The sequence below is a fragment of the Sus scrofa genome, chromosome 8, assembly GCF_000003025.6.
Source record: "Sus scrofa isolate TJ Tabasco breed Duroc chromosome 8, Sscrofa11.1, whole genome shotgun sequence".
NCBI lineage: Eukaryota > Metazoa > Chordata > Mammalia > Artiodactyla > Suidae > Sus > Sus scrofa.
The window spans coordinates 96,967,024-96,984,414 of NC_010450.4; the positions used below are offsets into that span (position 1 = coordinate 96,967,024).

Sequence of the window (17,391 nt, forward strand, 5' to 3'; positions counted from 1 at the left end):
AAGGTTCTAAAATCAATTAACAAATATTGAGTCAGTGCATAGGGTTAGGTGCTATGGGGGATACTGTGAAGACTCCTGTCCTTAATAGAACCAAGTAGAGGGACCAAGATACAGATATAGACATAGACATAGATTCATATTCAAAGTTAAATAATAGTAAATGCATAACATCTTGCTACAGAAGTAGAGTGGTTCTGCTGATAGGCATTCTTACAGATTGTCCAATTTCATACCTTCAAAGAGCTTGTATTCTATTGGGAGGAAAGGCAATAAATGCAAATGTGAAATCAGGTCATGATAAGTACTGTGAAAAATAAAGCAGAGGAAGGGAATAAAAAGTGGCAAGGGCAGGGTTGGGAGAAAAGGAAAGTGTTGTTTTTATTGACTGTTCAAAGAGGACAGCTCAAATCGAAGTTCCATCCAAGCAGAGACTTCAGTGACTTCAGTGAAGTCAGAGAATGGCCATGTAGTGGCCGGGAACTCTCTTACCCCAGAAGACTGAGCTTTGTGTGATAAAGGAACAAGCAGGAAGGCCGTTTTGGCCAGAGCAGAACAGAGTGAGAGAAATGGCAAATGGAGAAGATTAGGTGTAAAGATATGAAGCCTTGTAGATATTCTGAGGGTGATGGGAAGTATTGGGTTTATTTGTTGTGTTTTAAGAAACTTTGGTCTTATTTGTATATTTCACTTTTTGTTAGGGAAAATCTCCAACATATACAAAAATGTAGAGAGAATCGTGTACTGAATGTTTAATATCTATTACCCAGCTTTAAAAATTGGACGATTTTTTTTTTCTGCTTTATAGGGCTGCACCTGCAGCATATGGAAGTTCCCAGGTTAGCTGCCGGCCTACACCACAGCCACAGCACACAGGATTCGAGCTGCATCTGCAACCTGCACCACAGCTCATGGCAACACCGAATCCCCAACCCCCTGAGGGAGGCCAGGGATTGAACCCGCATCCTCATGGGTATTAGTTGTGTACTTTAACTGCTGAGCCACAGAGGGAGCTCCCACAGATTATATTATCGTTACTGTTATTTTTGGTGTTCCAATTGTCTGGTTTTGGCCACCTTCTTCAGATTGGCTCTGAGTCCTTTTATCATGTCCCAGTAGTTGCTGATAGCTTCTGTGCTTTCTGGTATGATAAGATGTCCAGGCTCATCCTATCCATTTTCTGTCTCAGACCTGAAATCAGCCAGTTTTTAGAGGAGTCCTGGTGCCCTTTGGTGGGAGATTGTATTTTGCGTTCATATTAGTGTATCACTAGAAGTATTGATATTTTATTTACAGTTTAAAAATTCTAAATGCAATGTAACCATATTATAATGTTTCATTTTAAAATTACAGAGTTTTTGTTCTTTAACAGGATTGGAGAGCGTGCTATCCTACTGGGAGGACTCATCGTTGTATGGGTTGGCTTCTTTATCTTGTTACCTTGGGGAAATCAGTTTCCTAAAATACAGTGGGAAGGTATAGCCATGTATAATTCTATAATGTTAACCCCTGCTATCTATCTGAAATTAATAAGTAATTCACTATACTAATTTTATTTTTACAGATTTACATAATAATTCAATCCCTAATACCACATTTGGGGAAATAATTATTACTCTTTGGAAGTCTCCAAGAGAAGATCACAATGAAGGACCAACTGGTTGTCCATTTGAACAAGCCTGGTGCCTCTACACCCCCATGATCCATCTGGCCCAGTTCCTGATAGCAGCTGTGCTAGTTGGAATAGGCTATCCATCCTGCAATGTTATGTCCTATACATTATATTCAAAAATTCTGGGACCAAAACCTCAGGTGAGTCGGTTATCCTGGTATTGCAGTTGTGTGAGATATACTTGTAAGCACTCACATTTTTTGCTGCCACTCTCCATTTTTTGCACAAGCTGATTTAGGGGATTTTTATCATACTCAGAATTTTTTTTTTCTTTCTCTTTTTCTTTTTTCATTTTGGGCCATCTCTTGACATATGGAATTCCCAGGAGGCCAGAAGTCAGTTACAAGCCACGGTTAGGACCTATACCTCAGCTGTGGCAACACCACATGCTTTAACCTACTGGGCCAGGCCAGGGTTTGAACCTGCGTCCTGACACTGCAGAGACACTACTGATCCTGTTTTGACACAGCCAGAACTGCATACTCAGAATTTTTTTTTCTTTTCTTTTTTCTTTTTGCCTTTTCTAGGGCCACTCTATGGCCTTTAAAAAAAAAAAAAAAAAAAAAAGATAAAATGGATTATACCTCATGTATGTAAACTTTTTTCTACATCTTCAGTTTTTTTCCCCTTAATATTATCATAGCTTTCTTTTTTTTTTTTTTTTTTAATCACGGCTTTCTTTTCATGCCATTGCATGTAGATGTTATTCTCATGGTTAAGATCTTATTCTATATAAGACCTTATTCTTTTAAGCAACTGCTTAGCATTCCATTTATTAAATATACATAGTTTATTTACTTAATCCACGATTGATGGACAGTTAGGTTACTTTCAGTTGGAGGATATTAGAAATAGTGCTGTACTGTACTTTCTTGGGTAGATTGTATGGGCTATAGTTTTGGATACAGTAGTTGGAGTAGTGACATTATGATTTAGTGGAAATTGATACAATGGAGTCAGCCAAACAGGGCTTTTAATCTTTGGATAATTCTTGAATTTTCTGAGCTTTAGCTTTCCATTATTAATGAGATACATCATAGAATTGTATTGAACAGTAGATTCCGTCGGCCAGTTTACGAATCATAGAATGAGTTGGGTTCATCTGCCGTCAGTGGCAAGTTGGGTGCGTGAGTGGGTGGTACAGACGGGGATTGCGTGTGGTTGGCGAGGCTGCAGCTACAGTGACGATTAGCAACTCATATGCCAGAAAAAAAAAAAAAAAAAAAAAAAAAAAGAAACAGTAGATGCAGAGTACCTAATGCAGTGTTTGAAAGATAGCAAGTACAAAATAAATGTTAGCCTTAAAAGGTAAATTAATAAGTCATTTCAGCAGACAGTGTTTGTTCTTTTACACAACTTTTCTTTTTCCTAAGCAGTATATCAAATTAGCTTATTGTTTATTATTTGCTGTATTTATAGACACTATATTTAATTTAAACATAGCAGATGGAGAAAGTGATTCTTATGAGTTTGTCATAGTTTTGTAATAGTAGTATCATCCCTGTTTTTAAAATAACTATATCTGAGTATCTGTCTGCTTCTCTCCCCACAGGGTGTGTACATGGGTTGGTTAACAGCATCTGGAAGTGCAGCACGGATTCTTGGACCTGTGTTCATCAGCCAAGTGTATACTGCCTGGGGCCCACGATGGGCTTTCAGCCTTGTGTGTGGGCTAGTGTTGCTTACCATCACACTCCTGGGTGTGGTTTACAAAAGACTCATTGCTTTCTCTGTGAGGCATGGAGGAATTCAGGAGTAACTTAGCTAAGTCTGTGATGGAAAGTACTTGTCATGTAGACCTTCCTCTTTTAAGGCTCTGCTAGACAGTTGTTAGTAGTCAGTTTCCCAAAATCAGGTTGGAGGTACTGTATGCTTTGAATAACAAGAATATTTATTCAATAACACAGGGAATTCTATGTGTAAGTGTGAATAACAAGATAACATAAAAAACTCTGGATCATAGTTTCCTTATCTCAAAAAAAAATAGTCTTCATATAATTTTTGGGGAGGTGTGTAGCATGAACTCATGTGTGAAAGGACAGTGGTCTATAAATGGGAAGTTACACTCTTAATTCAAACTGTCATTAAAATAACAAGAGACTATCTATGCAGTGAAATCATAGAGAGAGTTCTTTATTTTAGGGCCGTACCTGCGGTATATCAAAGTTCCCAGGCTAGGGTTCAAATTGGAGCTACAGCTGCCGGCCAACACTACAGCCACAGCAACACTGAATCCTCAACCCACTGAGTGAGACCAGGATTGAACCTGCATCCTCACGGATACTAGTCTGGCTCATTACCACTGAGCCACAACAGGAATTTCCCATAGGGAGAGTTCTGTATGAATTACCTGTAATAGAATGAAATTATAGAAATTGTCTACCTAAACAGAGATACATTTATTCAAAGGTATCTCTTTTTTAATTTATAAAAAAAATGGGAGTTCCTGCTGTGGTGTAGCAGGTTGGGGATCAGGTGTTGTTTCTGCAGTGGTACGTGTTTGATCCCCAGGCTGGTGCAGTGGGTTGAGGATCCAGCATTGCCACAACTGTGGTGTAGGTTGCAGCTGTGGCTTGGGTTTAATCCCTGGCCCAGAAACTTCCATGTGCCATAGGTGCAGCCAAAAAAAAAAAAAAAAAAAAAAAAACGAACAAACAAAAAACCCACCATGCATTTTTTTGTTACTATCGAATTTTCTTTACGAAATAAAATCATTACTTCTAAATTTTCCACTCACCATGCCTGCCATTCCACATTAGCTTCTATAAGTCATTGTTTTTAATACTATACTTTTGTCTTAATTTTGGTTTGGGATCTCGCTGAAGAATCCCAAAGTTAATACATGAGTATGAGTAAGGCTCATATTTGAGGAATAAAGAGATTAAGCGATCAAGATGGGTTTCACTACCTTTAGTAGGGATAACCACTTTTTTCTTTGAAGTCCTAATAAATAATTCACTTTAGAAATATAAGCCAGATGTATCTTGTATACATATTGAACAGCAAACTTAAAATTGTTGGCATTTTCCAAATCCTTTAAATTCTGGAGAAAAACTATTACTTCATTTACTTCTTCTGTCTCTCAATAGTGGTATGGAAGACACAGAAGTTTTCAATCTGTGTCTGCAGAACTCCTCAGAACTACAGAATTTTGGAGTTCTCGTCGTGGCTCAGCAGAAACGAATCTGACTAGCATCCTTAAGGACGCAGGTTCAATCCCTGCTTAACTCAGTGGGTTGAGGATCCATCGTTGCCAGAACTATGGTGTTGGTCTCATGCATGGCTTGGATCCTGTGTTGCAGTGGCTGTGGTGTAGGCAGGTGGCTGCAGCTCCAATTCAACCCCTAGCCTGGGAACCTCCATATGCCATGGCGTGGCCCTAAAAAGACAAGAAACGACAGAATTTTAAGTTTGAGTAGTTCATGCCAGCTGTAAAACAGTCAAGCTAATATTTGAGGTAAAATGGCTTTAATCTAACAGTTTACTGAGTTTACAAATGTGGGCTAAATCACATTCTCTGTGTATACACTTCTACTCTATGTAGATCGAATGCTGCTAAAAGGGACTAGCACAAAGCTATGTATGTAGATAATATTACCCCAAAATGCAGAAATATTTCTAAATACTTTCCCAAATGTTCCTACTGTAAATTATAAATATTTTCAAATATGAGAGTAAACACTATAATCTGCACTTTATAAACTGTTCGATGTACTTTTTTTGGAGGGGGTAACTTGAATAACAGGAATTTATTTCTCACAGTCCTGGAGGGTAGAAGTCTGAGATAAAGGTGTCAACAGGGTTGGTTTCTTCCAAAGCCTCTCTTCTTGACTTACAGACAGTTATCTTTTTTTCCCCTGTGCCTTTCATGTGTTTTTTCAGCTTTATTGTGATATAATTGACATGTAACATTGTGCAGACTTAAGGTGTACAGAATGTTGATTTGATGATTACATAATTGCAAAATGATTTCCATCTTGGCATTAGCCAACCCCTCCATCATATCACATAATTACCATTTCTTTTTTGTGGTGAGAACATTTAAGATTTACTCTCTTAAGCAACTTTTAACTATATAATAGAGTGTTATTAACTATAATCACCATGCTGTACAATAGATCCCCAGAACTCACTCATCTTATTACAGGAAGTTTTTACTCTTTAACAAACATCTACCCATTTCTTTCGCTCCCTAGGCCTTAGCAACCATCCTTCCACTCTCTGCCTCGAAGAGTTTGGCTCTTTTAGATTCTACATACAAGTGGTATTCTACATACTTGTCCCTCTCTATCTGACTTACTTCACCTAACATAATGCCTTTAGGGTCCATCCATGTTGTCACAAATGGCAGGACAGATCTCCTCTCTTGTGGCTGAATAGTACACACACATCATATCTTCCTTATCCATTCATCTGTTGATGGACACCTCGGCTATTGTGAATAATGCTATAATGAACAGCATAGTACAGATATCTCTTTGAGAGTCTGCCTTCATCTTCTTATACCCAGAAGTGGGATTGCCAAATCACATGGTAGTTCTATTAATTTTTTGAAGAACCTCTATACTGTTCGCCATGGTGGAGGTACCAGTTTATATTCCCACCAACAATGTAAGAAGTTTGCCTTTCTCTACATCCTTGCAAACTCTTATTATATTTATCTTTTTGATAATAGCCATTTTCACAGTTGTGAAGTGGTATATTTCACTGTGACTTTGATTTGCGTTTCCGGAGGAGTAGTGATGTGGAGCACTATTTCATATATCTGTTGGCCATGTGTGTCTTCTTTGGAAAAGAAGCATCTATTCAGATGCTCTGCCTATTTTTAAATGGAATTGTTTGTTCTTTTGAAGTTTACTCTTAAATCCAACTTCACCAGCTCTAAAGAAGGCTCAATCTGACAGAATCAATCTGTGATTAAATTTTAGAGATTGTTTTCACTTTTCTCTGTCCCTGTATCAAGACTGTACTTCATTTAAGATTTATCAGGGCCATAGCCAGATTTCTGGTTCTGGTCAAGTCCTTCTTCTCTGATGTTCTGCAGCTCCTTCCTCTGTCTTAGAGTTTGTTTTTTGTTTTTTTGGCCGCCCTGTTGCAAGTGGAAGTTCCCGGGCCAGGGATTGAGCCAGCAACACAGCAGCAACCTCACCAGTGATGACACCAGATCCTTAACCGTCTGTGCCATCGGGAGTTACAGTCAGTCTCTCTTAAAATTTTTGAGTAATTTCCAATCCTAAAATACCAACTCCACACTTGGTTTAGATAGTATACATGATAGAAATAACAATAATGGTAATGAGGAAAATGCTAAGGGCAAACATGGAGTTCTTTTCGTATTGCAGGTAATGTGTAATGTACTCTTTTTTTTTTTTTTTTTTTTTGTGTTTTTAGGGCAGCGCCTGCAGCATATGGGATCCGAGCTGAGTCTGTGACCTATACCACAGCTCATGGCAATGCCAGCTCCTTAACCCACTGAGTGAGGCCAGGGATCAAACCTGCAACCTCATGGTTCCTAGTTGGATTTGTTAACCACTGAGCCACGACAGGAACTCTGTAATGTACTCTTTAATTCTCATTATCAGTCTTACAGAGCGAAGATACTATTATGATTCCCATTTTACAGATGAAGGAACAGACACAGAGAAATTAAGGTACTTATCTAAGTAATAGTCTATCTTCAAAATCTACATCCTTAACTATTTTTCATAGTGATGAAAATAGCCCTTAAAGTTATAGGAGTAGTAAATTAATTGCCAATTATAGGGTAAAATAATTTACCTATTAGCAGAAATATTTGAGAAGCGTAATTTGAAGCCCATTGACTGGGGCTTTGTTTTAGCATAATACACTTTCTATGTAGGAATATGACATAAATTATGAAGTTTCCCAACTTCTTAATTTTTTTAGTATTGAATAAAATTCAGATAAACTATATCCTTGCAAAAATAACTGCCACCTTCATTTCTTTGTTTTTAAACTATGGTTGATTTACAGTGTTTCTTTTTTTTTTTTTTTTTTGTCTTTTTGCTATTTCTTTGGGCCGCTCCTGCGGCATATGGAGGTTCCCAGGCTAGGGGTCAAATCGGAGCTGTAGCCGCTGGCCTATGCCAGAGTCACAGCAACACGGGATCCAAGCCGCATCTGCAACCCACACCACAGCTCATGGCAACGCTGGATCGTTAACCCACTGAGCAAGGGCGGGGACCGAACCCGCAACCTCATGGTTCCTAGTCAGATTCGTTAACCACTGCGCCATGCCGGGAACTCCGGGAACTCCGATTTACAGTGTTTCATTAAGTTCCGTTGTATAACAAAGTTACCCAGTCACACACAGTAGGATCCCATTGCCCATCTGTTCCAAATAATAACAGTTTTCATAAAAAAAAAAAAAAAACCCAGAATACCCATCCATCCCACTCCCTCCCCTTTCCCCTTGAGAACCTCAAGTCTACTCCTCTTGGCCATGATCTCTTTCTGTTTTTTTTTTTTTTTATGTGGGGGGGGAGGTTTTAGATAGGTTTATCTATTCCATATTTTAGATTTCATAAATAAGTGATACCATATGGTATTTGCATTTTTCTTTCTGGCTGGCTTTGCTTAGTGTGAGAGTCTCCAGTTCTATCCATGTTGCTGCAAATGCCATTAGTTTGTCTTTTTTATGGCTGAGTAATAGTCCATTGTATATATGTACCACATCTTCTTAATCCAATCATCTTTTGATAGACATTTAGTTTGTTTCCATGTCTTAGCTATTGTGATTAGTGCTGCTCTGAACATAGGGGTACATATCTTTTTCAATAAAAGTTTTGTCTGGATATATGCCCAGGAGTGGGATTATTGGATCATATGGTAGTTCTATATTTAGTTTTCTGAGGTACCTCCATACTGTTTTCTGTAGTGGTTGTACTGTTTTACATTCCCACCAACAGTGGAGGAGGGTACTTTTTCTCCACACCCTCTCCAGCACTAGTTATTTGTTGACTTGTTAATGATGGCCATTCTAACTGGTGTGAGGTAGTATCTCATTGTAGTTTTGTTTTTTTGGCTTTTTAGGGCTGCACGCACAGCATATGGAGGTTCCTAGGCTAGGGGTTGAATCAGAGATGTAGTCAGTGGTCTATGCCACAGCTATAGCAATGCCAGATCTGAACAGTGTCTATGACCTACACCACAGTTCCTGACAATGCCAGATCCTCAACCCACTGATTGAGGCCAGGGATCAAACCTGCATCCTCATGGATGCTACTCAGATTCATTTCCACTGAGCCATGACAGGAATTCCTACCTCATTGTAGTTTTGATCTGCATTTCTCTAATAAGTAGTGCTATTGAGGATTTTATCATAAGCCTGTTGGCCATCTGTATATCTCCTTTGGAGAAATATCTATTTAGATCTTCTGCCCATTTTTCAGTTGGGTTGTTTGCTTTTTGTTGTTTGAGTTGCATGAGTGTATATTTTGGAGATTAGTCCCTTGTCTGTTGCTTCTTTGGCAGAGACTTTCTCTCATTCACAGGTTGTCTTTGCGTTTTTTTTTAATGGTTTCCTTTGGTGTGCAAAAGCTTTTGAGTTTGATTACGTCCCATTGGTTTATTTGTGTCTTTATTGTCATTATTCTAGGAGGTGAATCAAAGAAAATGTTGCTGTGATGTATACAAAGATTGTTCTGCCTATGTTTCCCTCTAGGAGTTTTATAGTTTCCAGCCTTATATTTAGTCTTTAATCCATTTTGAGTTTATTTTTGTATAACGTGTTAGATAATGTTCTACTTTCATGCTCTCTACTGGGGTGGAGAAAGTTACCTCAGAAACAGGGAAAGCTGCTGGGAGTCCACAAGGGGCTTTCCAGGAGAGTGCAGACCCACAACTGGCCTAGCACACAAATCGTGATTTTGAAAACTGTGGAGGGCCCAGAATTCGGCAGGAGGTTTCCTTAGCTGCCGGAGACCTCCAAATTCCCAAGGGGGCAGAGAAACTATTCCTGAAGCATTGCTGAGGGGCAAGATTCTGCAAGTGCCCCTTGGAGCCACTTCGGGGGTGGGGGAGATTATTGAGAGTACTGACCTCTCTGGGGGTTAACACCAAAACATCTTAGCACAAAGGTAGATAAAGAAAGTGACATAGGGTTGAGGAGAGGTCAGAGAGGTAAAGTTTGAGGAAAAAAATCACCTAGTTGAGATCTTGAGTTGACAAGTTTAGTATAAATTAAAAGATGATAGGAGACCTTCTTAAGGTATGAAAAACTGCTAAAAATAGTATTTAAAAGATGTGTCTATGAAAATCTAAACTTATACCCGATAAGAATGATTTTCATACTTGAAGGGATTTATAACTTCACAAAGCATTTTCATGCTATCTTGTTAAACTTGGCCACATTTAAAATAAATCTGTATGGGAGTTCCCATGGTGGCACAGCAGAAATGAATCTGACTAGGAACCATGACGTTCCTTGCTCAGTGGGTTAAGGATCCGACATTGCCATGAGCAGTGGTGTAGGTTGCAGACGTGGCTCAGATCCTGCATTGCTGTGGCTCTGGTGTAGGTCACAGATGCAACTCAGGTCTGGTGTTGCTTTGGCTGTGGTGTAGGCCAGCAGCTGTGGCTCCCATTAGACCCCTAGCCTGGGAACCTCCATATGCCACGGGTATGGCCCTAGAAAGCAAAAAAAAAAAAAAAAAAAAACCTATGTAATTTTTTGTTTTAGAGAGGGTAAACTCCTTATCTGCATCTTTTTTAGACTAGATTAACTTGCTTTGAGAGGAAATTTGGGTTGCCATTTTTTACTATTCCATACATTTATAATTTAATATATTTTACAATATGAATGTATATGTGTATATGTATATATTTCTTATAAAATGTTTTTGTGTTACCTGTGTTATCATTTTCTCCCCTCTGTTTTCTTTGTTGTCCTCCTGGAAATTTTTTTAGTCTGAAATTGGACTTGATGAATTGACCTTGTAATTTTCTTTTTTTTTTTTTCTTTCTCTGTTTTTGTCTACTTTCTGGGAGAGGTTTTTCAAAGTTATCGTTTCTTTCCTCTACTGAGTTTAAGACATTTATTCTGTATTCTTTTTTCTACCTGCATCATTTTCCTTTACTGAAGGTCTGGGCGTTGGGTGTTGGTTCTTTTTTTTTTTTTTTTTGGTCTTTTTTGGGGCCATGCCTGTGGTATATGGAGGTTCCCAGGCTAGGGTCCAGTTGGACCTGCAGCTGCCAGCCTACACCACAGTCACAGCAATACCAGATCCATGCCATGTCTGAGACCTACACCACAGCTCATAGCAATGCCAGATCCTCAACCCACTGGACGAGGCCAGGGATTGAACCTGCATCCTCATGGTTACCAGCCAGATTTGTTTCTGCTGAGCCACGATGGGAACTCCTGAATGTATATTTTCTAATAAACAAGATTATTATATATGTGCCTTAAGCCTTAAAAATTTATTTATTCATACTTTAAATATATGTTTAAGGGACCACCACCATGTTCCAATCACCATGTCTTTGTTGGGGACAGAGCACTAAACAAAATTCGCAGAGCCCCTGCCCTCATGGGGCTAAAATATTGGCAGGAAAGTGATTAGTCAAATAATTACACATATGAATATGCCTGAGGAAAGGACGATAATATAGGGAGTTGTGAGGGTGATCTGACCTCAACAGGAAAGTCTGGGACCGTTTCTCTAATGAAGTAATGATTAAGGCTTAGTGGAAGAGAATGTTTTAGATTGGTGAAGAGTAGGATAAGTGCATTTCAGGTAGAACACATGGCAAAACCCTGGAGGTGGAAAGATCTTGGAGCTTTCCTGGACCTAAAAATATCTCCAAGGTGGCTGGAGTACAGCGATTTGAGACGGAGAGTTCTGCTAATTGAGACTGTAGAGGGGCAATGCAAGACCATTAGGCCCCAAGCATTAGGACTCCTCCAGTGGCAAGTAAGCATTAAGTATTCTAATTTTAGGCATGGCTGGAGCTAAGAGTTCAAATAATGTCATCAGAACTCTCTTTCTTTTAGTTCAACATACCTATCTTTAACTTTATTTTCAGGCACTCTCCTCTTTGTGGCGATTTGGCCACTGGCAGCCCCAAGCTTGCAATACCTTTATAACTTACAGTTTCAGAGCTAAATAGCTCAGGCAGATGTATCAGAAAAGGTTCCAAGAAGCCAAGTATAGCTTACATATCTATCCTTGAAACTGTTATATGGGAATGGAATGGAATCCTGTCCTAACCCAGGCCCAGATCATGCATCCATTCTGGGATTATCTGTGTGAAGGAAGAACTTTGTCAGGATCACATCAATTACATGGACTAAACAGGTTTATAACTGGGACGAGGAGGAGGTTCCATCAAAGAAAGATTTCCTGAGTTGATGTAGATCTTTATCCACTACACCCTATACCTCTCAGCTGTTTTCACATCATTATAATCATAGAAATATTGTATGTACCATTATGGAAAATACGTAAAGTTGCTGTACACAGCTTTGTCACCCAACACATGCCATACCAATGAACTTCGAGATTGAAGGGATTAATTTCCCATTTATAAATACAGCCCATTTGTGATATACCAATGTTAGGTACAATGGTACTCTAAGTATTTAAGTATTTTGGACATGATTTAAGAATGGTAAGGCATTTAAGGTAACATGGTCTCTAAAAAGAAACTTGGGCTCTTTGTAGAAATGGCTGATTCCAGGCAAAATGAGCCTATGTCATCTAGTGTGAGAAAGCAAGGGAGTTAACTAAAAGGACATAGGAGTTAAATAAAGGGATTTCTACTAGCCAAAAATGGTGCGATTAAAGCATTGAAAAAAGTAATAGCTGCAGTTGATTTAAAGACATCAAATGTGTGAAAATCTATTCGTTCACAATGATATTTTCAAAAAGGAGGTCCAGTTGTGGCTCAGCAGGTTACAAACTTGACTAGTATCCATGAGGATGTGGGTTCAATCCCTGGCCTCACTCAGTGGGTTAAAGATCTGGCATTGCCATTAGCTGTGGTATAGGTTGCATATGTGGCTTGGGTCCTGAGTTGCTGTGATGTAGGCCAGCATCTTCATCTCCTATTAGACCCCTAGCCTGGGAACTTCCATATGCTGCAGGTGAGGGTCTAAAAAGAAAAAATAAGAAACTCACTGGTCACGTTTGGAGGCTGCTAGGGCTTTGTAGCTCTTTATTCTAAAGACCAGAAAATAAAGACTCAAGTATCTCTTTTGCCTTTCCTTTATCTAAACTTCAGGGTAATCAAATATCGATGAGGGAAAGTCATTTTCTATAGAAATAATCCAAACTAATAAATACAAAAGGAACAATAGAATTAGAAAAATGCCTATTTAGCAATGTTTAGTGAAATAATAAGTATGGGTAACAATCATCAATGAACGGTAAAACTACCAAGTGGAAGAATAATGAACTTTCTGAAGGATGGATAAGGCTGACAATACCTGAACCCACTGATCATTCTTTTTCTTTAATTTTATTATATTTATAGTTGTACAACCATCATCACAACCTAATTTTAGAACATTTCCTTCCTCAAACTTCAGTACACCCCTTGCTATCCCAAAACTGTCCCCTTTGGTAACCGTAAGTTTTTCAGTCTGTGAATCTGTTTCTGTTCTGCAAATAAGATCATTGGAGTCCTTTTTTTTAGATTCCACATATAAGTGATAGCACATGATGTTTGTCTCTCACTGACTAAATTAGTATGTAATATTTAAGTCCATCCGAGTTGTTGAAAATGCCATTATTCCATTCTCTTTTATGGCTGAGTAATATTGCAGTGTGTGTGTGTGTGTATACACACGCAAATATATAAATACGTATTCCATATCTTCTTTTTCCACTCCTCTGATGGACATTTAGATTGCTTCCATGTTTTGGCTATTGTAAAGTGCTGCACTGAACACTGGGATGGATGTATCTTTTTGAGTCATGGTTTTCTCTGTATAGATGCTCAAGAGTGGGATTGCCGGATCATATGGTAATTTTATTTTAGTTTTTTTGAGGAAACTTCATAGTGGTTACATGAATTTACATTCCCACCAACAGTGTGAGAGTGTTCCCTTTTCTCCGTACCCTCTCCAGCATTTATTATTTGTAGACTTTTTGATGATGGCTGTTCTGTCTGGTGTAAGGTGGAACCTTAAAGTAGTTTTTTGTTTTTATTACTCAATTAATTTTATTACATTTATAGTTGTACCACAATCATCACAACCCATTTTTATAGCATTTCCATCCCAAACCCCCAGCGTCCCCTCCCACCCCCCTCATAGTAGTTTTAATTTGCATTTCTCTAATAACTAGTGATGTTGAGCTTCTTTTTATGTGTGGGTTTAATTCTGAGCTTTCTATCCTTTTCCACTGATGTATATTTCTGTTTTTGTGCCAGTACCATACTGTTTTGATGACTGTAACTTTGTAAAGTCAGAGAACCTGATTCCTCCAGCTCCATTTTTCTTTCTCAGGGTGGTGTTGTCTATTCAAGGTGTTTTGTGTTTCCAAACTAACTTTAAAATATTTTGTTCTAGTTATGTGAAAAATGCCATTGGTAATGTGATAGGGATTGCACCGAATCTGTAGACTGCCTTTGGTAGTACAGTCATTTTGACAGTATTGATTCTTCCAGTCTGAGAGCATGGGATATCTATCTGTTTGTGTTGTCTTTGATTTCTTTCATCAGCATCTTACAGTTTTCAGAGTACACATCTTTTGTCTATTTTTTTATTTTTATTTTTATTTTTTTGTCTTTTCTAGGGCCACACCTGTGGCACATGGAGGTTCCCAGGCTAGGGGTCCAATTGGACCTGTAGCTGCCGGCCTATGCCAGAGCCACAGCAACATGGGATCTGAGCCGTGTCTGCGACCTACACTACAGCTCACAGCAATGCCAGATCCTTAACCCACTGAGCAAGGCCAGGGATTGAACCCGCAACCTCGTGGTTACTAGTCAGTTTGTTAACCACTGAGCCATGACGGGAACTCCCTTTTTTTTATTTTTTATTTTTTATTTTTTTGCTTTTTTTTTTAGGGCTGCACTTGTGGCAAATGGAAGTTTCCAAGCTAGAGGTCAAATCAGAGCTTTAGCTGCTGGCCTACACCACAGCCACACAATGTGGTATCTGAGCCAAGTCTGCCACCTACCTGGAAATACTGGATCCTTAACCCTCTGAGTGAGGCCAGGGATCAAACCCACATCCTCATGGATCCTAGTCAGGTTTGTTACCCCTGAGCCATAACAGGAACGTCCTCTTTTGTCTCTTTAGGTAGGTTTATTCCTAGTATTTTATTCTTTTTCATGTGATGATAAATGGGATTGCTTCCCTAATTTCTCTTTCTGATCTCTCATTGTTAGTGTATAGAAGTGCAGTTGATTTCTGTGTATTAATTTTGTATCCTGCAACTTTACCAATTCATTGATAAGCTCTAACAGTTTTCTGGTAGTATCTTTAGGATTTTCTGGGTATAGTATGTAGTATGTCATCTGCAAACAGTAATAGTTTTACTCTTCCTTTCCAATTTGGATTCTTTTTCTTTTTCTTCTTTGATTGTCATGGCTAGGACTTCCAAAACTGTTGAATAGTAGTGGTGAGAGCAGACATCCTTGTCTTGTTTCTGATCTTGAGGGAAATCTTTCAGCTTTTCACCATTGAGAATGATGTTAGCTGTGGGTTTGTCCTATATGGCCTTTATTATGTTGAGGTAGTTTCCCTCTATGCCCACTTTCTGGAGGGTTTTTTAATGAGAAATGTGCGTTAGATTTTGTCAAAAGCCTTTTCTGCATCTATTGAGATGATCATATGAATTTTATTCTTCAGTTTGTTAATGCAGTGTATCACACTGACTGATGTGTGGATATTGAAAATCCTTCCATCCCTGTGATAAGTCACATTTGATCATGATATACAATCCTTTCACTGTATTGCTAGATTTCGTTTGCCAGTATTTTGTTGAGGATTTTTTCTTCTCTTTCTTTTCTTTTCTTTTCTTTTTTTTTTACAAAATAAAATACATATATTTAAACACAATTGTATTCACACAGATTATTATATCATGGATCTTAAGAAATAGATTAAGTGACTCCCTCTGGAGAAGTGGAATGGAAAATATGCTGAGACAAATAGGAAATTTATTCTATACTTTATCTCATTTTGTATGGCTTTCATCTTTACTATTTAGTATTATCTATTACATTTCAATTTTTCTTTAAAAATGATCAATATATTAACAGTGTGTATATTATGTAACTAAAATTTATAAAGAAAGCCTTATATACCATTAAATATTTTATATAGCATAATAAAAAGAATAACTTAACTGGTAAAAATAACAAAAATAATACACCCTCTGAAAATAAGTAAAATATAAAATGCATAAATTGGTTGAAAAACAGTGTAACTATATAAATATGTCTTCACAATTTGTTACATCTTATTGATTCTTCAATACAGGCATCACATCATTCTAGGTGATGTGATAAACAAGACATTATAGACCTTACATTGTACCATGGAGAGAAATGGTTATTAATAATACAATTGTAGAACTGTATTATTTAATTGTACAGTTGCATTATCTAATTATAATTAGCATAAATTCTTTGATGGAGAGGAAATCAGAATCAGCATTCCAAGAATGATGTCAAATGACCCCCTTCATGATGGATTATGTGCTTATTTACTATGAGATATATTTCTTCTTCAGAGATTCCTTGTTTGTGTATCAATTGTAGATTTTTGGTTTGCAGTTATTCTCAAGTTTTGATATAAGAGTCTATATGTATATGAGATTGTTTTAAGTTGTTCTCTTAAAACAAAGAGAACAACATTCCAAGAATGTTGTCAAATGACCCCCTTCATGATGGATTATGTGCTTATTTACTATGAGATATATTTCTTCTTCAGAGATTCCTTGTTTATCAATTGTAGATTTTTGGTTTGCAGTTATTCTCAAGTTTTGATATAAGGGTCTATATGTATATGAGATTGTTTTAAGTTGTTCTCTTAATTGCAAGTTCATCTGCAGTGTCCTGCATTTGTACCCACCTCTTCTCATGCTTTCTGATTTTGGCGGTATAATTGTGCATAGATGATTTCGTATCTTTACTGTATATATACCTTTACTGGTGAACCTTGTCATTTGTGGAATTTTTGTTTCCTGTTTCTGTCTTTTCTTTTCTGCCTAGAGAAGTTCCTTTAGTATTTATTGTAAGGCTGGTTTAGTGTTGCTGAATTCTCTCAACTTTTGCCTATCTGTGAAGGTTTTGATTTCTCCTTCAAATATGAATGAGAGCCTTGCTGGGTAAAGTAGTCTTGGTTGGAGGTTTTTTCCTTTCATCACATTAAGTATATCATGTCACTCCCTTCTAGCCTGCAGAGTTTCTGCTGAAAAATCTGCCAGTAACCTTATTGGGGTTCCCTTATATGTTATTTGTTTCGTTTCCCTAGCTGCTTTCAAGATTTTGTCTTTAATTTTGGTGAGTTTGATTAATATGTGTCTCGGTATATTCCTCCTTGGGTTTATTTTATATGGTACTCATCATGCTTCCTGGATGTGAGTGAGTGGTTCCTTTCCCATGTTAGGGAAGTTTTTGGCTGTTATCTCTTAGAATATTTTTTCTGTCCCCTTCTCTCTCTCTCCTCCTTCTGGCACCCCTATAATACGGATGTTGTTGTGTTTCACGTTGTCCCAGAGTTCTCTGAGACTCTCTTCATTTCT

The 17,391-nt window shown here is 38.0% G+C and overlaps 1 protein-coding gene across 3 annotated transcripts in view; it reads left to right on the forward strand.

The window, feature by feature from the left end:
• The window catches only part of MFSD8 (major facilitator superfamily domain containing 8), a 47,328-nt gene extending 41,961 nt beyond the window's left edge, over positions 1-5,367 (forward strand). For all 3 annotated transcript variants that reach the window (XM_021101605.1, XM_005666869.3, XM_021101604.1), the window contains 3 exons: positions 1,370-1,473; positions 1,562-1,809; positions 3,222-5,367. In XM_021101605.1, the coding sequence (XP_020957264.1) occupies positions 1,370-1,473; positions 1,562-1,809; positions 3,222-3,428 (559 nt within the window). In that variant the 3' untranslated portion in view covers positions 3,429-5,367. The remainder of the gene's footprint in view (positions 1-1,369; positions 1,474-1,561; positions 1,810-3,221) is intronic.